This window comes from Leiobunum rupestre, chromosome 4 (assembly GCF_980474605.1).
Source record: "Leiobunum rupestre chromosome 4, qqLeiRupe1.1.hap1, whole genome shotgun sequence".
NCBI lineage: Eukaryota > Metazoa > Arthropoda > Arachnida > Opiliones > Sclerosomatidae > Leiobunum > Leiobunum rupestre.
The window spans coordinates 4,217,690-4,242,433 of record NC_143387.1 but is presented as its reverse complement, the minus strand read 5'-3'; the positions used below and the strand labels follow the sequence as shown (position 1 = coordinate 4,242,433).

Genomic DNA, 24,744 nt, shown 5'->3' with positions numbered 1-24,744 from the left:
CTAATATAAATTTCTGCTAATGTTAAAAATATATTAATAAAAAATTACAAACCAGCTTGAGGTACCATTTATAATAGCATTAGGCTGCGAAATTTCAATTAGTTCTTGTTCAGGTATTGCGATCAATTTTGAGCGATTTTTAGGTAACTCTCCAGTCATATTAATATTTATCCAGTCATCCCAATCAGATGAGTGAACTTGTAGCACTTTGATGATTTTTCCAAATTCTTTAGCAATTTTATCTTTTAACATAAGGGCAGTTGATATACTGTCAAGTTCTATTACCAACTTGGAATCACCACAAGTCACGTGGTAACAAAATTCACTCATGGTTCTGAAAGAGCCAATGTTCTAGTTTAATAAATTCTTTTCCTTCGCAAGTGTATGAATGCATTGGAGGATGTTGAAGTGTTTCATTGGGATAAATTATATGCCAAAGACCTGCATCATTTACATGATAAGATGATAAGTGATTATCATAATCAAGAGCCTGATAAATTCGTCCACAAATTATATAGGAAAAATCAAGTTTTAAGATGTACGCCACTTTAAAAAACACTGGTATTTTCTCTAAGAGACTAGTGACGAAAAAATATCCTTGTTTGTACTTGATGTTATCGCGGATTATATATGTGAAGTCAATCACAGATTCTGGATCAATATCTAGTCTTAAAAATTCTTTAATCTTAAATCTTAAGCTTTGAGGGAATGACTGAAATGCTACTTTAAGTGACTTTCCCTGGTCAAAATCATTTTCAAAACTGTTATCAGCACTTTGCTGCCAGCAAACTAAAAACTGATGTCTTCGGCTTAGCGTTTTTGGAATATTTCTAAAATTTCTAATTTTTGCAGTCAAAGATTTAAAATACTGATGTTTGGCCTCATATCTCATACACCAAAACCTAATAAGAGGTCCGAATTGTTCAATTAGTCTAGCGTAATGTAGCATGTAGTGCATTTTTGGGATAAACGACGTGGGAGCTATCTCACTTAGAAGAGAGTAAAAATCTGACACAACTCTTTCTAAATAAGGAAGCCATGATTTTGAAATTATCGGTGACATTACAATTTCCACAATTTCGATCAAAATGTTATATAATTCCCAGTATTTAGAAGATTTTGGAACTTCTGAACCGCATATGAATGGTAGAAAATAAAAAAGACATTTCTTTTGAGCTGCACTTCCTACAATTTTTCCCTTTCGGGTTAGATAATTTTTACTTATAGGTACTGGTTTATTGCATTGCTCAAGTTCTCCGTAGTTAAAATTTTCAATTTTCCAATTAATTAAGTCCAAAGACATATACCCTTCCTTTACAACTGATTTTATTACTAATTTTAATATTTTCGGGATAACTCCTTCGAAAAGGTCATGCATAAAATCAGGAGGAAGAGATTCGGTAATTTTAAAATGAGGCAAATTTTTAAACGGAGAATCCCTTTTAACACCATAGATCTTTTCATTATCAGGGTTAAGCTTTACTTGTGCTAAATGATAATTATGTACATCCTCACTTCTTAAAATATAGCTTGTTTCTTCAAATTTTAAAGAAATGTCTTTTTTATTGGCCATACAGAATCTGCAAATTCTATTTACTGAAAATTTTTCAGTAAAACCGCCAAATAAATGACTGGATAAATTGTCACCGCAAATTGTAGCTATGGTCCCAGTAACATGAACTTGATATTTTATGAGGTTTATACCATCAGTTTGCAACTTTAATATATCATTAACAATTGGTTCAAAAACTTTCGTGTATCCATATTCTTTAATATTGGTATACTTGCAGATTGCAGATAGGTATATTTGACTAAGTTTACTTTTCTTGGATGGGCTTACATTACCTATAGTAAAATATACAAGTGTAACTTTGTGCTTTCCCCTCTTGCTGCCTAATGGGTTACAAAGCTCAACTTCATCTAAATAAAAATGTAAAATTAACTGAATATTATTTCCATTACCTTCTTGCCTTTTAAAATAAGTATGATTCTTAAATATCTCACCATCTTGATAGTTAGTTATTTCAGCACTAGAATTAACAAGCCGAGAATTTAGGGCAATGTTTTGAAATATATCGTCATGTTGAAGTAGCATTTCAAGGAGTGGAAGTAGGGGTACTACCATAAATGTATCTTTAACTTTTTTTCTCTTAACAATTCTGTAACCTAAATAGTGCTCTTCTGGCTCAACCAATGCTAGTGAATTTTTACAAAATGAGCTTAAGCGGTGTTCACTTCTCAATATCTGAAGTGCTGACCCCGATACACCTGCTTCTCCTTTTTGTATCGAATTCTGAATGTAACTTTCAAAAAGGTTACAAAAATTATTTGAAATGGCGTGGGCCGTTGACAATGGTAATTTATAATATTCTCTTATCTTTAAAACAAGCAATGCAGTTTGTTTCTCTGCGCTATTTTCCATAGTGCATTCTTCGTTGTTAACCTCTGAATCACAGTCGCTCAAAATATCGGTTTCCATCTCCTGAACCTCTTCGGGCTCAGGAATATTATCATTCACGCGAGTACAATAATGTTTCCTATATAAATGTGTTTTGTACGACTCAAAATTCTTGTACGTACTTTCACAAGTGTTAACCGCACAAGTTATTTGGAAAAATGATCTATTCATATGAAGATTTTTTACATGGGCTAAATGTGTGGTTAATTTGTGCCTCCTAGCACCACAAATAGAACATGAATATACATCAATTGCCATCATATATATATTTGGAATATTAACGTGAAACTGGGTTCTGTTTAAAAATTAAAGAAAAAATTACTACATTAAATTTCTTCATTAATTATAAATTAAAACTATTAGTAAATTTGACTAGCTACTTCAATCTTGCCAAACCTAACGGGTTGCTTCTTTAATAAAAGATTGTAACCCTACTTCTATAAAATTGTTGAAAGTAAAATTTTAATATTTCAATAGTCTTAGGGCCCGTTCCAGAGACGAAAAACTCTCGTAAATTTACGAAAAAGGGGGCGTGTCGATAGCTACGCCGCAAAATTTTCGTTTTGAAAACGAAAACATTTGAGAGAGTTGGCCGTTTTCGGTCTATCGAAATCTGGCAGCATTGCCTGCCTTCCGGCCTGTATCTCCATACCGAAAATGGCCGACGATTACGCCGCCGAAAATATTTTACTAAACAGATCGGCGGCGTTTTTGACCGTTATTTTGAATTATCGACTAAGACTATGGGTCACTAATTGAGGTTCTTTTATGGCATTTAATTTAAATTAACTAGTGAACTTAACTTGAGGAGGAATATATTTTTTTAAATAAAATAATCCGAATTTGGCATCACTGTTATCTTTCTTGGCCGGCCCATAGAAATCAGAAGGCAACTAGAACGATTTTTACAATGACGGAATGCCCGCCGATTAGAACCGTAGCTTTGGCTTTACTAAAACTTGGCGGAATCTGCCTTTAGGGACCTCTCCCGCTAGTTTTGTAACTTAAAAAATCTACCTTTGTTACGAATAAAGAATCTTGATAAACGACGGCGTTACTGACTAATCCTACAGTTTCAAATCGGCACGTGGTCTACCATTGCAAAAATTGTTCTAGTTACCTTCTGATTTCTATGGGCCGGCCAAGAAACATTTGCCTGGCAACGCTGTTTCTCCACACCGAAAATGGAGGATTTTCCCGACAGCAATTTTCGAATATCGCGACTATTAGTAAATTAGTTATAGCGTTATTTTCTTGCGAATTACAGGAAAATTTATAAAGTGGATAATCGTTTAAATCTCTGAACTTGATAATAATATGAATCTTTTTATATTTCAAATATTAATAGAACATTTATCGCGGCCTAATTTAAGGTAGCAAACGATAAATTAAAAATAGTATTTAATATAATTTCTGACCAGTTTTCTTGATATGACGTCTTCAACAGTGAGAAATACTACTCACGAAAATCGCGAAAGCGTTGTTTTTAAAACTTCACCAAATAGGCTTATAATGGGATAAAAACAGCTATTATACCGACTCCTACAAATTAATCAATTGTTCTATCAACTCTTACGATAGGAAAACGAAACTGTTGACTCAACACGGCGTTTATTATAACCTACTCGGGCATACAAAATCGCAAACTAAAAATGATAAAATCTCGAGAAATAAAAACATGGCATATTTTAGGCGTAGGAAACGAGAGTGATTTTCCGTTATTCCGTTTATTTCTAACACGTTTGCAGCGTTGCCAGATTCCAAACGTCGAATTATCGTACGAAGTTTCGATTTGGATCGTACTGAATAGAAAAGGATCGTACGGCTAAGAAACAAGCTGCTTAAAGGGAATAAAACGTCAAGTGATAATGTAGCCCCACCTGAAGAACCAAGGTTCCCTAAGGGATATCCATAAAGAAATCGTATTTTTGGGGTACAATCCAGCCTTCGGATCGTATATCGTACCGAGGATTCATATATCGTACAATTTCGATCCGTATCGTACATCTGGCAACGTTACACGTTTGAAGCGAAAAGTTGTGAAATACCTAAAAAAAAAACCCGACCGGCCCAAGGCCAAAGAACTTAAGAAGTATCAGTGACGTCACTAGTCCGATTTTCAAGCGAGCGATTTATGGGATTTTTCGAAGTAGGTAAAGAATGGGGGGGGGGCATGTAGAGTTCGAGAAGAATAGAAAGGGTAGAATGCCGAACCAGTTGACAAATTCTAGAGAATTTCACCCTCGCCTTCCGCTACTCTAGCTACATGTAGGCATTTTCAACTCTTTTCAATTTTACAACCTGTTTGTTGATTCGTATTTTTATGGTTTTAATTAAACAAACCAACTGTGTGTTTCTATATTTCATTTTGTTTAAATATAGATTTGTTAGACTCAGTAGATTTTCAACAAATGACAAATCCTTGTTAGAGGAAATTTGTGAAGTCAAAAATGAAAAAAATCCAAAAACTAACTGAAGATATAGAAATATAAAAAAAAAAAATTCAATTTGTAATTTAAATATAAAGCACTAAACTCAATGGGTAATTATCTAACCGAAGTATTATTTCAAACGTTTAATTTCTAGCTTTATGCGCGTGCGTGTGCCGAACCAGACAAAAAGTAGAGGAGGAAGGAAAAAAAAATAACCAAGTTATAATTTTAATTCTTAAAGAGATAGTGACAGCTTAGGACAATATTAAATTTCATATCGAGGCTTATTCCATGTGATAGATTTTAAATTCCTGAATTCGAAAATATATATAACAATGCACTTAAAATAGTATTTATTAATATATTTCAATTTGAAATAACTCTATTTCATAGCTGCGCCAAATGTTTCACTTAAACGAAAGTTTTTGTTGTCAGACTTTTCATCATTGTTTTCTTTAATACTTGTTTAAAAAAACTAATATACTTAGAAAATGCTGTCATTATCTCTTTAAGAATTTGAAAAAAAGTAACCAAATAGGTAGCAGTCGAATAAAATTAATTATAGAAGACACTTTGTATTTTGTGTAAGATTTTGTGATTAAACACAATAGGTTTACAGTGGCGGCTTAAGAAGGCTGGCTGCCCGGGGTACCAATGTTTTTTTGACATCTTATCCCATTTTAAGTTCAATTTTTAAATTATTTTTTAGTTAATTAATTATTAAATTATTATATATTTTAGCTGCCCTAGACCCTAACGGCGCCCCGCCCGCCCTTTTCTAGCTTTGGCCCTGCCGATCTTTTAGCCGTAGCTAAATAACACCCAAATATTTCTGGTAGTTCTTCATAGAACAGAAATAGAGGTAAGGTAAAAAAGTTAGCTACGCCACCTATAGAGAAAGTGTAACTTTATATGTATTTAAAATTAAAGTTAATTAAAATTAAAATTAGAAATATTAATATTACTAGGTATCGGTACTGAGTTTTATAAATGCGTTACGGAATATAAAGTATTAGTTTTAAATATTGTAATTAAATTTTAAGTCGAACTATGAATTGTTCCACCTAGAACAAAGTAAACAATAAAATACGACATTCAAAATAAGTTCTTGGTAGAACAACAATTTTAGGGGAAAGTTCTAAGAAAAACAGAATATAGTTCTAAATGAGACTAGTTCTAAGTAGAACTCTTCACTTCTCCGAGAACTGTGTTTTCAGAGATAGAACTGTTATTGTTCTAGAATGAACTAATCTGTTAAACATAGAACTGTATCAGAACAGTTATTTTTAAGAGTGTAACAAAAGGGCGTATTAACACTTTTAAAGGTGTGATTTCACTCTAACAAAAGGGCGTATTAACACTTTTAAAGGTGTGATTTCACTCTAACAAAAGGGCCAATTAAAACTTTTAAAGGTGTGATTTCGCTCCAAAAAAGAGTGAATTAACACTTTTAAAGGTGTGATTTCACTCTAAAAAAGGGCGTAGTAATAATTTTAAAGGTGTTATTTAACTCTTAATAAAGGGCTTATTAACACTTTTAAAGGTGTCAGTTCACTCTAAAAAAGGTCGTATTAACACTTTTAAAGGTGTGATGTAACTCTAAAAAAGGGCGTATTAACACTTTTAAAGGTGTGATTTTATTCTAAAAAAGGGCCTATTAACACTTTTAAAGGTGTGATTTCACTCTAAAAAAGGCGTTTTATCACTTTTAAAGGTGTGATTTCACTCTAAAAAAGGGCGTATTAACGCTTAAAAGATGCGTCATAACTGATTAAAAGTTATTGGATTTATTGTATGTTTAACTGTGGAGAGTGCTAAAACCGGTTTAATAGTTTGGTTAATTTGTTGAATCTGGGTTGGTCTTATCAAATTGAGTGGAAATGGTGTTAGAACGGTGTGAAATGGATCCCAATTTCTATGAATGTTTATCTTATTTAAACATTTGTATAGTGTTGTAACACTATTTTTACACCTTTAAAAAGCAACTCCGTTTTGGAAGTGTTAAAACGGTGTGAACGAGGTGTAACACTTTCTTAACACCTTTTAAACACCCCAATTTCTTAGAGTGTAGTGAACTCACGACCCCGGTCAGAATAGATGGTGTCGGGGCAGCCATTCCGTGAAAACCAACCAGCATAGAAAGCTCAGCAAACGATCTTGGAAGTGCAACCATCGACTGGGAATGCTTCAGGCCAGCTAGTGAAACGGTCGACGCATGTGAGCAAAAATGAAAATGCTTTGGACGGTGGCAACGGCCCAACGAAATCGCTTGTGGACGTCCGTGAATCTCTGTGCTGGGAGTGAAAAATTAACATGACGACTGACAGTGTGTCTGGTAATCTTATTTCTTTAGCAAAGGATGCACTCCGTAACCCATCTGGATATATCGGAATTCAATCCTGGCCAAACGAAACGTTGATTAATTACCTTCTGAGTTGAACGGACACAAGCATGAGACAAATTGTGAACGTTGTGGACGGTTTGTTTCCGGAATTTCTTTGGGATATATTAACGGTTTTTACCAGTTTCCACATCGCAAAACAAACTAGATCCCGTGCCGGTTATTTTGACTTTCATCAGTTTCAAACCCGCCTTTGATTCCAGAAAAGACTTTAGTTCTTCATCCATTTCCTGTGATTTGGCCAATTCTTAGAAATAGAAAGATCCCATTTCCATGAAGTTTATCTCGATGCGGGATAGGGCATCAGCAACCGTATTCTCGATCCCCTCGATATGACGGATGTCCGTTGTAAATTTCCAAATGTAATCCAGTTGTCTGGCTTGTCTCGGGCACGCCCTATCGAGTTTCTGGTTGAAAGCGAAAGTTAACGGCTTGGGGTCTGTGTACCGGATAAATTGTAAACTTTCGAGCATATATTTGAAGTGCTTGATTTCTAAATATGGTGCGAGAAGTTCGCGATCGTAGGCGCTGTACTTCAGCTGCAGTACCGATAACTTGTGGGGGGGAGGGGTTCGTAAACCGATCCTACCCGCGGCTCCAAAGTAGCCCCAATAGCGAAATCTGAGGTGTTAAATTTGCGTATTAAAGGTGTTTCTGGTCTCGGATGTGCCAACATTGCAGCCTGCTGAATACAGGTTTTGCAGTCATCAAACGCTTTCTCAGCCTCCATGGTCCACTTGATCTTTGCTTGGTCGTTTTTCTTTGCCCCCTTCAAATACTCGTTCAAAGGCGTTTGAAGGCTAGCGGCATTCTTCATAAACCGGTGGTAAAAATTTCCCATGCATAGAAACCTTCGTAGCTTGGAGAATGTCTTGGGCTTGGGATAGTCTACGATAGCTTTAACCTTGCTTGGTAATGGAGATATGCCATTTGTTGTGACTTGGAAGGGTTTAAGATGATCCCGTATTCCTTGAACAGGTCAAAAAGTACCTGCCAAAGCTCCTTGTGCACTTCTACGTTCGGGGACGCCACGGTGATGTCGTCTACTTAAACAAACACAAAATCCAAACCTCTGCAGACTTCGTCCATGAATCTTTTAAACGACTGAGCGGCGTTGCACAATCCAAACGGCATGCGTAAAAACTCGAACAGTCCAAATGGTGTGATGACGGCTGTTTTGTGGACGACGTCAGGGTGAACGGGTTTTTGATGGAAAGCTTTGACGATATCAAATTTCGAGAATATTTTACAGGCAGCGAAATTTGCGGTGAAGTTTTTTATTACAGTCAAAGGTTACCGGTCAGGGCGGGTTTGACGTTCCAGAGCTCGGAAATCCCCACACTGTCGCCATTCGTCATTATTGTTAAGCTTCATGAGAAGTGGACTTGCAAAGCTGCTCTTCGATGGTCGGCAGATACCTTGCTCCAGCAAGAAACGGAATTATTTTTCACCAGCGAAAGTTTTTTGGGATCCAAATTGCGAACCCGTTCTGTTACTGGTCGTCCCGTGGTTTCTATGTGGTGAAAAACGTTATGCTTTGGCTGGTGTAGGACTTCTAACTGACGGGTTATCTCGGGATTTAAAACAAGGATTTTGTGAAAGTCTGATGAACCAGAAAACCTAGTAATTCCTGTAGCCGAATTATCAAGAACTTCGCAGTGAGCTGAGAGTGACGTTGTATTGTCCACCAGTTTCTTAAGTTTTGAATCAGGTAAGAGATGGAAAGTCGTCAAGACGTCGGCTCCTATAATCGGTTTCCCCACATCTGCGATGGTGAATTTCCATTTGAAGGATTTACGTAAACCAAGGCCAAGTTCCATTAGTTTTACCCCATACGTCCTGATTGGTGTACCGTTCGCTGCGTAAAAATGTACGTGATAATTATTGCGGCGTCTATCTTGGTTAGTAGGTGGAATTACAGATACATCGGCCCTGGTATCGATTAGGTATTTACGCTGTGAAGTTATATCAAAATGAGCAGACAACGAGAATTTCGCCAAACCCGACCGGCCACTTAGTTTGCCAGATCTGATCGTCTGAGTGGTGAAGAGTTTCGTTTCCAATGGCACGGATCCTAATATTTGTTTGCCATTTCACCAAAACGGAAATGGCAGAAACATAGCTTCCCTCTTGAGTTGAAACTGCGTCCCCGTAACCGTGAACGGTTGTGTTCTCCACTATAGTAGTCTCTTCCACGGTTCTGGGTGCTCCCGCGGCTGAATGACTCGAATTTCCTGTTTAACTCGTTGATTTGTTGGACGAGGTGCTCAATGGGCGATACGTCTCGAAGAGTGGATGTTTGTGAGGCCATTGCTGATATGGTATTCGGTCCTAAAGTGGCTTTCCCAATTTCGGTGACGTATGGAATGATCGTCTGGTCCAAGGATTGTAGTATACAGTCAAATTTTGTCTGATCTGAAGTAATTCGATGAATCCAGAATTTTGACTCTCTCGTTGAAAACCGCTGGTCGGTGCTTTCTCTCCAGAACTGTGGCAACTTGATCAAAACGGGGGCGATTTCTTGTTTCGTAGAGCTATTCTGCGCGAACTGGTCTCTTGATGCCAAGGCTGGCCTTAGTTGATCTAATAGCTGTTGGGCTTGTTCAGAGATTGCAGTATAGTTATCGTCTTCTTCAGATGTATCCTTAGGCATGGTGGCTTCGTTGCGCGTATATCGGTGAAGGAGGAATGATTGCAATAATCACCAAGGATGCGTTGAAAGTCTCGAGTTACCAATTGCAGGAGTAATAAAACGAACACTACAAGTTTTGTAGAACTGCCAATAATTTTTATTCACCAATAAATATCTACACAGTTTTAAAAAAGATATCTATTATATGTTTAAAATTTTGATAAAAAACAAAGAGAGATTAGGAGTTTTTAAAGGCGCCCACTGATGTTCTCCATTGCTGGAGCCATCATACGATATAAGCGGAGTTGCATATCCCTGGAGCATGTAGCTCAACTACTCACGAATAGATTTTCGAAAAAGTCTTAAGTATTGAAGCAGGCGTTCTAGAGTTAAATAAATGGAAATTTCAGCCAAATTAAAAAAATCTTTACAGCTATGTTATATAAATATAATTTAAGGTTTTCTCTGTCTTTCACTGAATATACTCGCTCGGTTTGTGGGGATGAAGTTAAATAATGAGCTATTTAAGAAAATAAAAGGTTGAGGAAAATGACAAGTAAGTCGTCGAAGTTGAATATTCCACCAGCGTTATTAAACCCATACCATGCATAGAGGAGTTACGCCTAGTCTCAAAATAATCTTCAAAGACTCCAATCTTGTAGATGCTCCAGAAAAGCTCAACCAGAATTTAAACAATTTTTTCCAATTAGTGCTCGGATTTCGATTAATTTTTATCCAGGAATAAAATAAGCTTGGCGATATTTAAATAATATTTATTTAAATAACCAATAGTTGAATAAAAATTGTAAAATATTTAAATAATCGAAACAATAATTTAAATAAATGCCACTTTTATTCAAATAAATGCTTGGTTGCGTAAAAAACATAATTCAATAAGTTAAAATGATATTCTTTTTACCAACGTAATTTAAATAAATCGAAAGATTTTTGGATAATAATCATAATCAGCTAGCACAACCTTAGGCCTAAGTCATCAAGCGTCTTTTGAAGCCTTTAATTCAGGTGGCCGGGTTATATTGCGTAGGAGGGTGGTGACAAGCCCTGCATGCCACGCGTTCGAGCCAACAGCTCCCTACACTAACTATTACCGTTAACCTCAACAATTCCGAGCACTATTTACAATAAACCTGCTTCTTTTATTTGACAATGCAAATTTATTTTAGAACGTGAGTCTCCGAGAACTTCATTAATTTGCAAATTAATTACCTTAACAGAACTTGACACTATATTGTAGTTCATTTTGGCTCATAAGCCTTGGTTGTTCAAACCGGTTTGTTTACTAAAATAATGGCCGTCGGTTTATCAGACGTAGAGCTAATTGGCGACGATATTATCGGCATTTGAGATTCGATGACGTTAAATATGACATCAAATATTACGTGGCATACGGCTGACGCAATATCTGTGAAACAAACCGTTAGTGAAGAAATAGAGCTAGTGGCATACTTATGAGTAATTATGTTACATATGTTATTACAGTTAACATATCCGCTTTACTATATACATCGCGGGGCAGATTTAAATACTCGTGTTTTTAGCTATACGCTTAAATATTAATTATTTTTTCATAAAGAGTCTTAAGCCTAGTTCCCACTTTTATTTTAATTTCATTCGCAAGCGTCAATTCGTCTCGCGAAAACTGATTTTTCCGCCAAGTGAAAATCAGGCATACGGCGAAAATTCAAATTAAAAGTCGAAAAAGCCGCGGACTGAACTAGAATAAATGTTTCGGCGGCGCAATAGTTCGCCATTTTCGGTGTTGGCAAACAGCGTTGTCAGGAAAATATTTCTAATCCCTCCAAAAATTACAGAAGTGTTGCCAAATTTTGATAATTTATTTGAAATACACCGAAAATGGCGGACTTTCATTTCCCCGCCAATTGTGGCAGTAAAATATGAAAATTTGTTACTTCTGGTCATACGTGAGAGCGGCCTTGTGAAATGCTAAGAGGAAAACTGGCGGTTAGAACTCTATAAACACGCGGATTAACAATGTCTAGAGTTGCGGAGTCTGTATACGCTGCCCAAAAACATTAATATGAATTTAAATTAAGCAACGTTATTGCAAATTTAGGTTGTACGGAAACCTCAGCTATTCCAAATTATAACTTTTATGAATATAGGACTTAAATTAAGGAACGTTATCGTCGTTATGTAGAATTTTAGGCGAAAATCTAAAATTACGAAAATCGCGGTCCCGTAAAGTACCGTGAAAACTATACTTAAATTTATTATATACTGATATAACTGAATCCTAACCTAACCAAACATATTTTTTAAGGTGACCGAGGACTTCAATCTGCTCGCTCATTCTGAGATACTTTTCAAAAACGAGAGCTCACAATTTTTGCCCACTTCTGCCTTAAATAGAATTTAGTTCGAGTGAAACGGGCGAATCCAATATAAATACTACATTATTAGGGGGGTGTCTCTTCTCACAAGCGCTTTGCGCCGTTAACTCCTACACCTACAACTTATCATACTCGTATCGTATGCCAGGCCGTGACTGCACGTACTTCACCTGCATCCCCTCCCTCCCCACGGTGACGAGTATTCTTTGCTTGCGGCTGGGAAAGTCCAGAGGTGAAAGGTGGTATGTAGATGAAATTTTATTTTCCCATTCTAAATTTCTAGAACGTGTTATAATAAATCAAAGCGTCCCGGTATCTCGTTGACCTCGTAAACGCTACGTTATTGAGACTGACCCGGTTGACGTTTTTATTTCGGTGCCATTTTTTCGTTCAAAATGCTAATCATTTAACGTTTATGATATTATTATTTTTCATTAATTAATTTTTTCATTAAGTAGTAATTTAACTATGTAAATTACTAGGGTCAATTACCGATTCGTTTCTCTATCAGAAACGCGGCCGGCTCGAAAGACGACGATGACATTTAAGTGGTTTCTGCGACGACTATTAAATGGTTCTCATTATTGATTGATCATTTGATGTTCCCTGTTTCAATATAACACGCACCGAAATAATATTATCGCCTTCTTGGCGAACTTGTTTTATTTTTCAATGCACGGGGCTGGGAAAAGGACGTCCTTGGTGTTTGTTCAACTCCGTTGATCTTCCCAAAGTTATTTATTGTTATTAGAGTGTTTGAAATTAACTGGTTCGGGAATGGAAATTTCGGGAAATTTGGGAATGGGCGGTAATGATAATACTTGGTTGGGAATGGAATGGGAATGGATTTATGTGAAAATTAACGGGAATGTTATTGTCGGGAATGATAAAATTGGTATGAAAATGGGATGGAAATGCTTTTTGTGGTCGGGAATGGACGGGAATAGTTACGTTTTTTTCTTCAAATGCAGCTCTCTAAAAGACAAACAGAAAAATGGAAATTTCAAATATAAGAGTAACTTTTTTTCGAAATTCTAACTTATTGTAAGTAGTTTGGATTGTTTACCCTACTAAATTAGTTAATTGCAATATGAAAATGTTGAAAACGTTTTAAACAAATTTGAAAATAGTGATATTATCCGTGTGGGCAACATGACCTTGAATTAGAATTGGTATTTATAATACAAATAAATGTAACTTCATCATAACAGTCTAGAAAAATATCTTGTAAATATAGGTAGTGGTGTAGCTGCACATTGTGAGCCTGTCTGTACTTTCGTTTTTTTTTAGTTATTCGATATCTGCAGTTTTAATCTTTTGAACAATAGTTCAAAAATAATGAAGTAAATTAGACTTCACTTAATTATGTAAAGAATGTTGCCCAAGTTTCAGGTTGTTTAGGAGGGGACTGGGGTTGGAGGTTTAATTATAGTGATTTAGTTTTAATTTTTCTTGATAACTGATTCAAGTAATGATTTTTAGTAGGCATGATTTTTTTTATCAACTTTCAATAAAAAGTAAAATCTTTTATTGAAGGGTGATGATGGCGAACAATACTACCCCCTCTTTCATAAAATTATCATTTAAATGTCACTGCTCTCTAAATTTTCCACCTAACCAAAATCAATATTATTAACGCATTAAAATAGATGTCAGTTAGGAACAACAAATACCAGACCCCACACCAGGAGAAGGAAAACCGTCAAAAGTCGTGCATTTTCTTGTGTAAATTTTCCAGTTAATTAAAAGTGCTACAGATTCATTTATCAATGTAAGTCATAATATTTAACACATATTTATTTGCATATTATATGAAATTAAGTTTTCTATCTTCGCATAGCTCTTCTTTTACCGCAATCAGAATTTCTAGTTGCGCCACAACTTCGGTTTTGTTATTTGGTAAGCTAAGCAGCATCTTCTAGAAATTCCCCAAACTCATACACGTCAATATATTATCCAAAATCTAGTTTTGTCCTTTGCTCGCCACTGTTGAATATTTTATAGTATCATAATAATTAAATGTGACTTAAATATAAATTGTAATTTAAAATATTGATTAATTATTTAAAAACCTATTTGTAACCTAATTTTTTAGATTAAGATTTCTGTAAACCGTAAATGTAGCAAAATAAAATCTGTAAATTTCTTCCGACCCAAGAAAACCAATTGTAAAGAAATTCCGCTGGCGCCGAGTGTTCCTGGGTTTTTCCCTGTAATCACTTCGGACGGTCCAAAAATGACCATGGCAGCCTGACTTAGTGACGCTCGGAGCTTGCAGAATTTCTGCCCCTCAAAACAAAACCCTAAAACTTTCCATCTCTTTGTAACCGAAAAGGTGAAATACGCGCGCGAGAGAGCCCCGAGAAGATATTATCGAGGCTTCTCACTTGCAATTTTAGCGCGGGACCCAAAAGGTCCAAACTTCCTCACCTCTCCAGAAAAAGAGAGAAATCCCAAATTCAAATCGCGGTCGCTCCATAAGAGCAAGTTGTTAAACTTATAATCGTATATATTTATTTTAGTGACCATGGTTTGGATTATAGAATAAAATTTAAATATAACGCAACGGATACTTCATGGTTTTACAATTTTTATTGTATGGTTAAAATATACTTTAACACGCTAGCTTTCGGGTCGGAACCCCTCTTCAGGCGTATTAAAAAAATTGGATATAAAATATTTTGAAAATATCTTTTGACATAGGTCTTTATCTTTAAATGTTGATTCATTGAAATCTCCCAGCTATTCTAAGCCTTGGAAATTTTAAACTCTTGAGTAATGTCCCCTGTAGCACATATGCACCGAAATATAGTTGGTTAAGAGTCCGTGTGTCGGGTAAGTGTCCAAAGTTTGTAGACGGTAAAAATTACTTTGACCAGCTGTTCAAATAACTGTCAGCGGTATATTTGTTACGGGCCTGATTTCCGGCAGTCGACCGACTGTTGCATTAAAGGCCTCGAATAACCTCAATGAAGTTTATATAGCAAACTTTGGTCGAGAGCATCTTTTCTAATTTAGTAAGTCGACGGCTGGCTGAGAGGTCTACAAGGTGCCTCTCTCTATTCGTAAATTTATTTCTTTAAATTTGGGATGTATTAATATAGTAAGTTTTATAGGTGCATACCAGTATAGGTATTTTAATATTCTAAAGAGTTCAGGTCGGGTATGAATTTGAATCAGCGTTAGATATGACTCGATAATGCGGTCGGATATGAATCCTTTATGGGGTCGGGTATGGACACTTATCGGAGTCGGGTATGAATCCAAAACGGGGTCGAATATAATTTCATTATGGTGTCGGACACAAAGAGTCGATTTAGTTTTGGGCTTTGGTCGAATAGTCTCTTTTGGGTCCTGGTCCAAAGGCCTACTTTAAAAGTCTTAAACGTTTCTTAGATAAATCCACGTAAGTACGCTTTTGATCCCATTTAAAGTCGATATTGCGACCTTACATTTTGGACCACTTGCCGACTCAAAAACACAATATTCACAATATTTAGTATTAAATTTAAGAGTTACGAAATTCAGATAGTTAATAAGTTACAATCTGTTTTATTAAGCCCTGTAGCACTTTAAAGTCGGGCCAACGTCGGACAAAGCCCTCAAATAGCTAAACAGTCGAAATGTCCTAGGGAGTGGCTGACTTTTAAAGGTCGACTCTCTGCCGACTACAAATGTACCTGTTTCCTACTCCAAAACAACGTCGGGCCACAGTCGGCCCAACTTCAAACCGTGAATCTATATGAACTATTATTGTGAGGGTTAACCATCTCCATAACTTCATCAGGCCGCCTACCTAAAATTGCGCATTTCTTTTGCATATCGCTTCCGATGGTCGAGGGCTTATATGAAAAACCAAGTCCCCTGAATCAATTCTTGTAGGATTGTCTACCGTCTTGAAAATTGGCTGCTAATTTGTGAAAGATTTTTAAACAACTTAATGGAAATTAAAATATGAGTAGTCACTTTTATTTTACGTGTTTGGACAAGCTTTGGTAACTCTGTTAACCCTGTAACATTTTAGAGTCGCGCTGACGCCGCGACTGTAGCACAAAGAGTCGATTTAATTAGGCTCGGGCTTTGGTCGAAAGGTCGCTTTTGGGTCCAACTCCAAATGCTGACTCTAAAAGTCTAAAACGTTTTTGCAATAATTGGAGATAAGTACGTTTTTGATCCCTTTTAAAGTCAATATGGTGACCCAATATTTTTGACCACTTAACGACCCAACAAGTCATATCATTGCCACTATTATTTAGAGTCCGAACGTGGACCTTAAATTGTAATAGCGGTCGTGACTTGAAAAAGACCAGGCACATTTATAACCAGACTAATGGCTGATTATTATCCATCAGTTTATTTGCCAATTAATCGCGCAGAACTGGGAAAATTTGCGATTTTAGAAAAAAAAATAACTTCTTTTCTTAACAATATTTTTTTCGAAAAAGATCATGTATTTAGCCTGAAAATGTTTGCTTTTTTAAATTTGCTTAACTCATTATTTAATATATTGTTAACGATCTTTTCGATATTAAGTTTACTTTAAAAAGTTGGTTAAGGGTTCTTACTAGTTAATAGGACGATTTTTAAATTATTTTTCAAAATTAATAAGATAAAGTAATTTTCTATGTAGTTTGCCAAGCACTACCAAAACCTTTTCGGTCTTAAATTTTGTTTGTATTAGTTCTGTGGAATTACGATTAATCGTTGATTCATGTATAAAAATTCATAAATAAGCATTAACAATTCAATCGCAGCTAAATATTTTTTGGGCATCAAATAAGTATTTTTTTAAGTCTGCGACTTTTAGTGTTGTATGTTGGTTTGTCGTCATGTCGGGAAGTTTGAATTAGACAACATCGAGCAGTTACTTTGGCGGGAAGTTTGAATTAAACATTGTCGTCGGCATTGTGGAAAGCAACGACATGGAAAATGGAGCTACACATCGAGCAAGTTTGATGTAGTCAATTTCTTTCGATATGTTTTAATATGAATATTATGAAAGAAATATTTCACGACGTTGTAAATCAATAATTAAAAGAAAAAAATTGAAACGGTTATAGGATCAGTTTGGCGGTAAGTTTGAATTAGACAATTTCTTTCGATATGCTAGAATAGGCATATAATTGAATAATCTCTTTTGATAATTTAGAAAAGGATCATAATTGTGGTATGATAATTTCTTTCCAAATGTTATAATAGGAATTTTTTTTGACGTTGTAAATGAATTATATTGTATTACACAGAAAAAAAACTTTTTTAAGCACGTTGTAAGTCTAAACGCGTTTAACCGCCAAGCGTTTATGCGTCTGCCACGTTTAGCCGCCAAGCGTTTATGCGTCTGCCACGTTTAGCCGCCAAGCGTTTATGCGTCTGACACGTTTAGCCGCCAAGCGTTTATGCGCCTGACGTGTTTAGCGGTAAAATGGAACAATAGCCCCGCCACCCCCTTTGACCCCCTTTCTCGACCCCCGTTAAAGTACTTTTTAAGGAGATTCCAATGGTCCGAAAATTATTCCCCGCAAAGCATTATTTAAAAAGTTAATTAAAAAATGCCCAAAGACTATACCTTGGTCACTGACGGCGCCGCGCTCTCGTGTTGGATGAGGTGGATGATTCTTTAAATTCCTAGATTTTAATACTTTTTGGATAACGTAGGTGTGATGACGAAAAAGAAGAAGGCTGAAATGCACAACAGTACTAACTTTTAAGGGTTGAGATTTTTCCCCGTATTTCAACGCATTTAAGGCTTTTTTAATGTTTCTTTCCTACCTATATAGTAGCCCGCCGTTATTTTAATCCTTTAACAAAAGCTTTTTTTCGGGCACCGTCATTTTAATCCTTAGACCCCACGTCTACTACATCAGCATATTTCGAAAATATTGTGGTCCTACTGGCGCCATCAGCATATTTCGCGAATATTGCAGTCCTACTGGCTCCATTACCACTCCCAATAAATAAAGAAAGGCTGATTTTCGACCGGGAAAAAACGGCGCAACGTTGAGCTCTCTTCGCCGCGGAGTGAATTCTACGCCCCGAACCGTTCGGTTCGTACATCTTTAAATTAGAATATCTTTAAAATTAATAATTTGCGGCTTATAATTTTTGCACCATTAGATTCCCCTTAATTAGTACGTTGGTATGGTGTAACTAAAAAGTGGAAACTAGGTGGCGGGGCTATTGTTCAAAATAGCCTGCTAAGCCGCCAAGCGTTTATGCGTCTGACGCGTTTAGCCGCCAAGCGTTTATGCGCCTGACGCGTTTAGCCGGGAAGCGTTTATGCGACTGACGCGTTTAGCCACCAAGCGTTTGTGCGCCTGACGCTTTTAGCCGCCAAGCGTTTATGCGCCTGACGCGTTAAGCCACCAAGCGTTCTTATTACACTAAAGCAACTTAAATTTGATTTCGCTTTTGTTTATAATGAAATTTTATTAAGTCGACTTACACTAATTATTTAATTAAATAAGAATGGCTTATTCGCTCTAGAAATGATGGCACCGATGAATGTGCTGTCTCAGTCTGATATGATTGACCAATTAACGCAACTTTTATACCGCCTTAGGTGAACCGCGCTAAATGTTTTTTTTTTCTTAACCCCTGGAGGTGGTTTCAACGTCATCTTTTTATTTTCTAAACCCCTGTGTTTGATAGTGTTAAACATCAGATTGTTGTATTTATATACCCCGTGCACCGCCAAAGCATTACAGGGGTTACTCATCATCTGTCCTGGCCGAGCCGTCGACCTGTATACAAAATAGGAAAAGCTTCCTAAAACACGTACACACAACAGTATACACCCGTATACCTGCATCTCCTACTCATGACTCACTCGTGAGTTCGTCAAAATTCACAACGAAATAACGCATTACGCGTTCAAGATCATTGATCGTTTCGTTATTCAGGTTATGGAGTCCATTCTCGCGGATTGGTCTCCTTAACAAATGGTTCGTTTTCGGACAATTACGAACATAGTGCTCTGAGTCTGCTTCCAGAGCACCGCATATGCATTTGGGCGATGCAATATGACCCAAGTTGAACAGGTAAAGTGGGAACTTACCGTGTCCACTTAGGATTTGCGTCAAATAGTAGTTCGTGTTGAAGCTACCATTGACCTTAGGAAAGTACTACTTTGTTACCTTTCCTTTCTCACTCTCATCCCACGACTCCTGCCACCTTTAAGTCGTCACCTCATTGAGCCACCTTTTAATCACCAACTTAGTTGGCTTCCTCTCCTTCTCCTCGGGAAGATCGGTTGCTGACTTTGCAAGAAAGTTAGCCTTTTCATTCCCTGCACACCCAGTGTGTGACTTTATCCAAGTAAAGTTGACTTGAGTCTCCATCCGTTTTAACACCTTACGGATATCATGGCATAAACCATGATTGTTTTTATGATTGCTAAATGCGTTTATAGCAAAAAGAGAATCTGTAAAAACCGTTGCACCATCACCAGCGTCCTTAACCAGCAAATACCCTCATGTATTGCTAAGAGCTCAAGAGAAAACGCATCCACCTTACCATTAATGCGAGCGACCTCGTTGTACACTTCCACACCATCTCTGTACACATCCGGCATCCCGACCGGACAACGAACCGTTAGTAAACACCTCTATCCCAACAGGGGTTAAACAGGGGTTTTAATGGCATTTATCTTAAGTGGTGTGTCATTTTTACACGTGTTGTTAGCACTTGTGTTAGGTGCTTTTATGATTAGCAGCCATCTGTTTCATATTTCAACACTTTGCCGTATACAATTTAAACGTAAAATCTAAGCTTTTATTTTTTAAACATATTCATTTATTTTTTGATGTTGAAAATCTAAACGTTGTTTTTTTCTGAGTATTATTGCAATTCCTAAGACATCGAAGGTAGTTTAACTATTTAACCTTTGATACTTTGCATCGATGTGAAACTAATATTCTGGCTTTGCCGTCTTGTTTAAGAGACACGCCGGTGTCGGGCCGACTCTAAAATGCTAAATGGGGGGGGGTGTATCCAAAACGGGGACGGGTATCATTGCAATATTGAGTCGGTAGTAATTTGATTTGCGTCGGGATACATACCAAATTGTGGCCCACGAGAGGTTGGAGTGTGAAATAACTGGTGGCTTTACTGGGGGTCAGGGTCCGGCTCTTGTAACCCAGCATGGACGGTGGCGCACTGGGAGATGTTAGCTCCGTCCAAATGGTCCAATCTCCACCTCCGACTTCGGTCCGGTGTGGGCTGGTAACTGGGCTTCAACCCGGGCAAACTGGCCTTCTCGGCGGATTGCGTTGCCAGCTGTGCCGGGTTATGCGGGCTGCTGTGTGCCCGCCATTCCCCTTTGGGCGCTCTTTTTAAAGGGCTTGGCTCTCTACCTCTCTAGGTAGGGTGTCGGCTGGCGTTGCCAGAGCATCCGCTCTTATTCCCACTGCTGTGTGCGAAGTGGCGCGTTGGTCGGCCCATTGCTGCACCTTCTGCTGGGTTGAGCGGCTTGCGTCGAAGGTCCGACCATCAGTAGTAGGGTTCTGCTACCCATACTGGTTTTGTCACCTGTCTGGGCATGTGGACGCTGGCGTAGGGCATTTGATGATGGACCTCCGGTGGTGTGGTTTCAATCTTACCGGTTCACCGGCCTATAAATCTGATGCATGTATTTGGGCTACGAAAAGGTCGCCAACCTAAAATCGGCAGGGGTCAATTGCTACGGGGGTGTTTCCCAAATTTGGAAACACTACCGAAGCTGGTCGGATTGCAGAATAAGCCTTGATTTGGCCAACTCTAGTGAATATTTCCGATTCATTTTTTTAAATGACTAATAAAACAGGCCATCAATAATTTTTTTTTCAAGTAAACTAACTTTTTTGGACGCCCCTGACCAGGCTAATGGCTTAAGCGCCACCAAATTTGAAATCCTGGTGAAGCCACAGCAAGGTGGTTAATGCAAACGCTTCCAGAGCCCTAGAAATAGGCTTGCTTGTCAAGATCGTAGTAACGGTTGAGGAGGAATACATTCCTTATTTGAACGACACCGCTCCCTTCGATAAAATAATAGAGTTCCGAAAGTGACCGAAATACAGTTTGTAGCTCGCCTGGTTTAAGATCTCTCTTTTATATCGTCTTCATGGGTCCGAGTTTCCAAGCCATATCGCAGATTTAAAGGGATACTAAGTTGAAACATATCACGGAACAGATATTTAGATTAAGAGATATTTTTGGGTAAATTTGAAAGGTAAAATTTATTTCATGTATGTTTGGAAATAATTGTACTAAATTTTTACCCTTTTTATATATTTTAAAACCCTTGGCCTTTAAACCGAAAAATAAATTGATAAAATATTAAAATGTACGTCCATGTTTTTAAACATAAAAATCTAAGTTTGAACCTGACGGACTTGTATACAAAAACTATCGGTACGCCCTCTTTTTGTTGTCATTGAAAACTAAATAGGTTGTGACATTTGGCAAATGGGAGAGCTTAACTTGTTAAAAATTATATTTCAACCTGAATGGAGTGATGGACTGAAGACATCAGTCTTTTTGTGCACTTGTATTTATTAAACGGATTCTGATTAAAATTGTCGGTTCTCTTAACTATCTATTCGTGGACTGATAATTTATCTAAAATATACACAAAATAAACATTTTAAACTATTTATTTAGAATATAGAAAGATAAATATTTAATTAAGTAAAAATACATTTAAAAAGCACTACTATACGCAAAATGTGCCACACTACTAACATTTTTGCTTCCTTCTCACACGAAGGTTTTGTTATTTCTGAAATTGTTTTACAGAAAAAATATCTTAGCCGGGGTTTCTTCGAAATATTTAGAAATTTGAGTTAGTTCCGTGACGTTAAATAATTTCCCCTGCTTAAGTCACAGCCTGGCTTTCTACAACGGCCATATGAAGGGCTGCCTCAAGTCCCCGCACACAGAACTTTCTTTTCATACGAAGCGAAAATATATGTATACTACCAAAAGCTTTTGAATGTTTACATGACATTAATTCTGACAATTTTAAAATTAAAAAATACTAAAAACGCAATACTGATGATATCTTAATTATGAAATTAACATAATCAAGAAAACACCATCACCTAAAAAAAATTAAAAGGAAAACACTAAAACTAATTTTAAGAATAATAAAAAAATAATAAGAATCTTCACATAAGCAGATTTAAGATAGCTGTTATAGAATGTTTATGTTTTTCCCTTTTGTAAAGTTAGATAACGCCTACACAACTAGTTTGTGATCTCATGAAGTACAGCTTAGACAAAAGCATTAAGTAGGGTATTGTTCGTGTAATGTTTTCTTCCGCCTAGGCTAATTGGTCAAGTTTTTCGCCAATCAAACTGTAGCAGTGCCATTCCGGGTCTTCAAAAGCTTTCTTTCAAATCGCATTTCGCTCTTGTGCGCTGTCCAAAATAAGAAACACTATCCCAACATCCATCGGGAAAAATATTTTGAATTGGCATCCACCTTGTACAAATTGGTTATTTGCTAATTTTCTGACCTTGTTAAACATTGTTCATTTAACTCGATTCTTTCTTGGCATTTAAAAATCATTGTAGGATTTAGCATGCCTCTGCTGTCCAATAATGCGCTTTTGGTCTTAACTACATATTGAGTTTTTTGCTTCATCGTTTCAAAGCAAATGAATAATAAACGAAAACCATTGGGCTCAAGGTAGTTAATAGTTTTAAGTAGAAAAATGGTTGACAGCTTTAGTTGGGGTTTCGTAGTTTGCTGGGATAGCTGTTCAAATATTTAGGCTAAAATTAAATTTCGCGAGTTTTTGTCCTTGGTTAGCACTTTACAAAATGGGGAAACAGTGTGTTATAAAAATATTTGGTTGACGTGCCTTATTTAAACATTGTTACCAAATTAAAGTAAAAAAATTGTCATTTTCTTAAATAAATAAAATAAAATAAAATTAAATTAAATCATTTTATATAAAGTGATGCCCTTCTTTCAATGAAGTAATTTGCCCAAAGATTGTGTTCGTATATTTAATTCTAAGTTCACTGCTGTAATTAATTTAAAACTTCCAAATATAATAATTATTATTATTAAACATCTTATGTAACTTCATTCCTTTAATAAGGCTAATAATCGTAATCTCACTACCATGATTTATATTAATAGTTTGAAATCGGCTCTCAAATGAAAGTTATAGAATGCCATCTGTCATATCATCTATAATATTGAAAACTTTGTAAGTTTCCCTGACAGTTTGTATTTAATTGCTTATCGTTTCATTTGTTTTATTTCAATAGAGTTTACTGAGTCTTGCAAAGTTTTAATTTTTTTAACAGAATAGGGTACCGAATGTTTTCTGTTATTTCAAAGCTCCAAGGATTTGCACTTCTGACAAAATATCAAATTAAACCTATGAAAGATATTCAAGGATAGACAATTATGCAATAACTATACACAAGCTCTTTAATTTTTTGTCTGTGAGCCCAAGTCTAATTATTGTACTATTTCCAAGAAAAATGATCACTTCATTCAATTTCGAATTGGAAAAGAAGTTTGTCAATTATATTTGTTGCTAGTAAATGGACTTTGATTAAAAAACCGGCACCTTATTTCAGTGAATACAACTGCACACGATAAACCAAGGCCTAGGAAGAGAATAATAAATGCTCCAGTGAAATCCAACATGCTCTTTGCTTCGTGCTCTTGAAAGAGCATCTGCCAAATCAGTTTATCTACAGCATAATCAATTTTCTGGTACAGCAAATGATAAATCCATTGTTCAAATAATATTTGAAAACTGAAATAAAATAACAATAACAATAAGCCAAATTTCACCCACTTATAAAACTATAAAGAATAAATTAAATTATTTTTTACGGAGGGAAAATTACTCTTCCAACTTTCGGGACACCCGAAAATATTATTAAATATGGTATTAGTAAACTTTGATACTTAATTATAGGTGGTATAAAATAGTTGAATCCTGGATAAATAGTTTTATCCCAATAAAAATGATTGTCAAAGTTTTTCGTAAAGCTTGCAATTGTGTTGAAATTGTTTTGAATGTTTGTATTCCTTTTATTAATGAGTTCATTATATCAATCAATATTTAAATTTTTAATCACGATGTTATATTTTCCCACACGAGTAGAGAACGTTAACGATGTTCACTTCCTACCCTTTAAGGCGACTTTTATAATAATTTTCCATCAAAACCGTCCACGAAATATTTTGATTTAATAATTTAAAAATTTTAAAATAAACCAAAATAATTAATTAATAAATGACAAGATATTCGGTTTGAAAGACAGAAATGGTGTATAATTGGCCCTAAAACACATGTATAAAAGAAAATTAGCTATATAGGTGTTTTTAGATATTAAAAAACTTGTCGCAGGGTCTCCTGCTTAAACTTTTTAAATTGGGTGTCAGAGATATTCCTTTACATTGGCTTGAATCGCATTTAACACATTGTAAAAGTGAAAGAAAA

The 24,744-nt window shown here is 36.2% G+C and overlaps 1 protein-coding gene across 1 annotated transcript; it reads right to left on the bottom strand.

Moving 5' to 3' along the window:
- Positions 1 to 322: 322 nt before the first annotated feature.
- Positions 323 to 2,479, bottom strand: LOC149945908 (uncharacterized). Its single transcript, XM_090170646.1, has one exon. The coding sequence runs from the start codon at positions 2,477 to 2,479 to the stop codon at positions 323 to 325; it is 2,157 nt and encodes a 718-aa protein (XP_090026772.1).
- Between the last annotated feature and the right edge of the window lie 22,265 nt (positions 2,480 to 24,744).

Coding starts and splice junctions, on each gene's coding strand:
- LOC149945908 (XM_090170646.1), bottom strand. CDS start 2,479: ATGGAAACCGATATTTTGAGCGACTGTGATTCAGAGGTTAACAACGAA.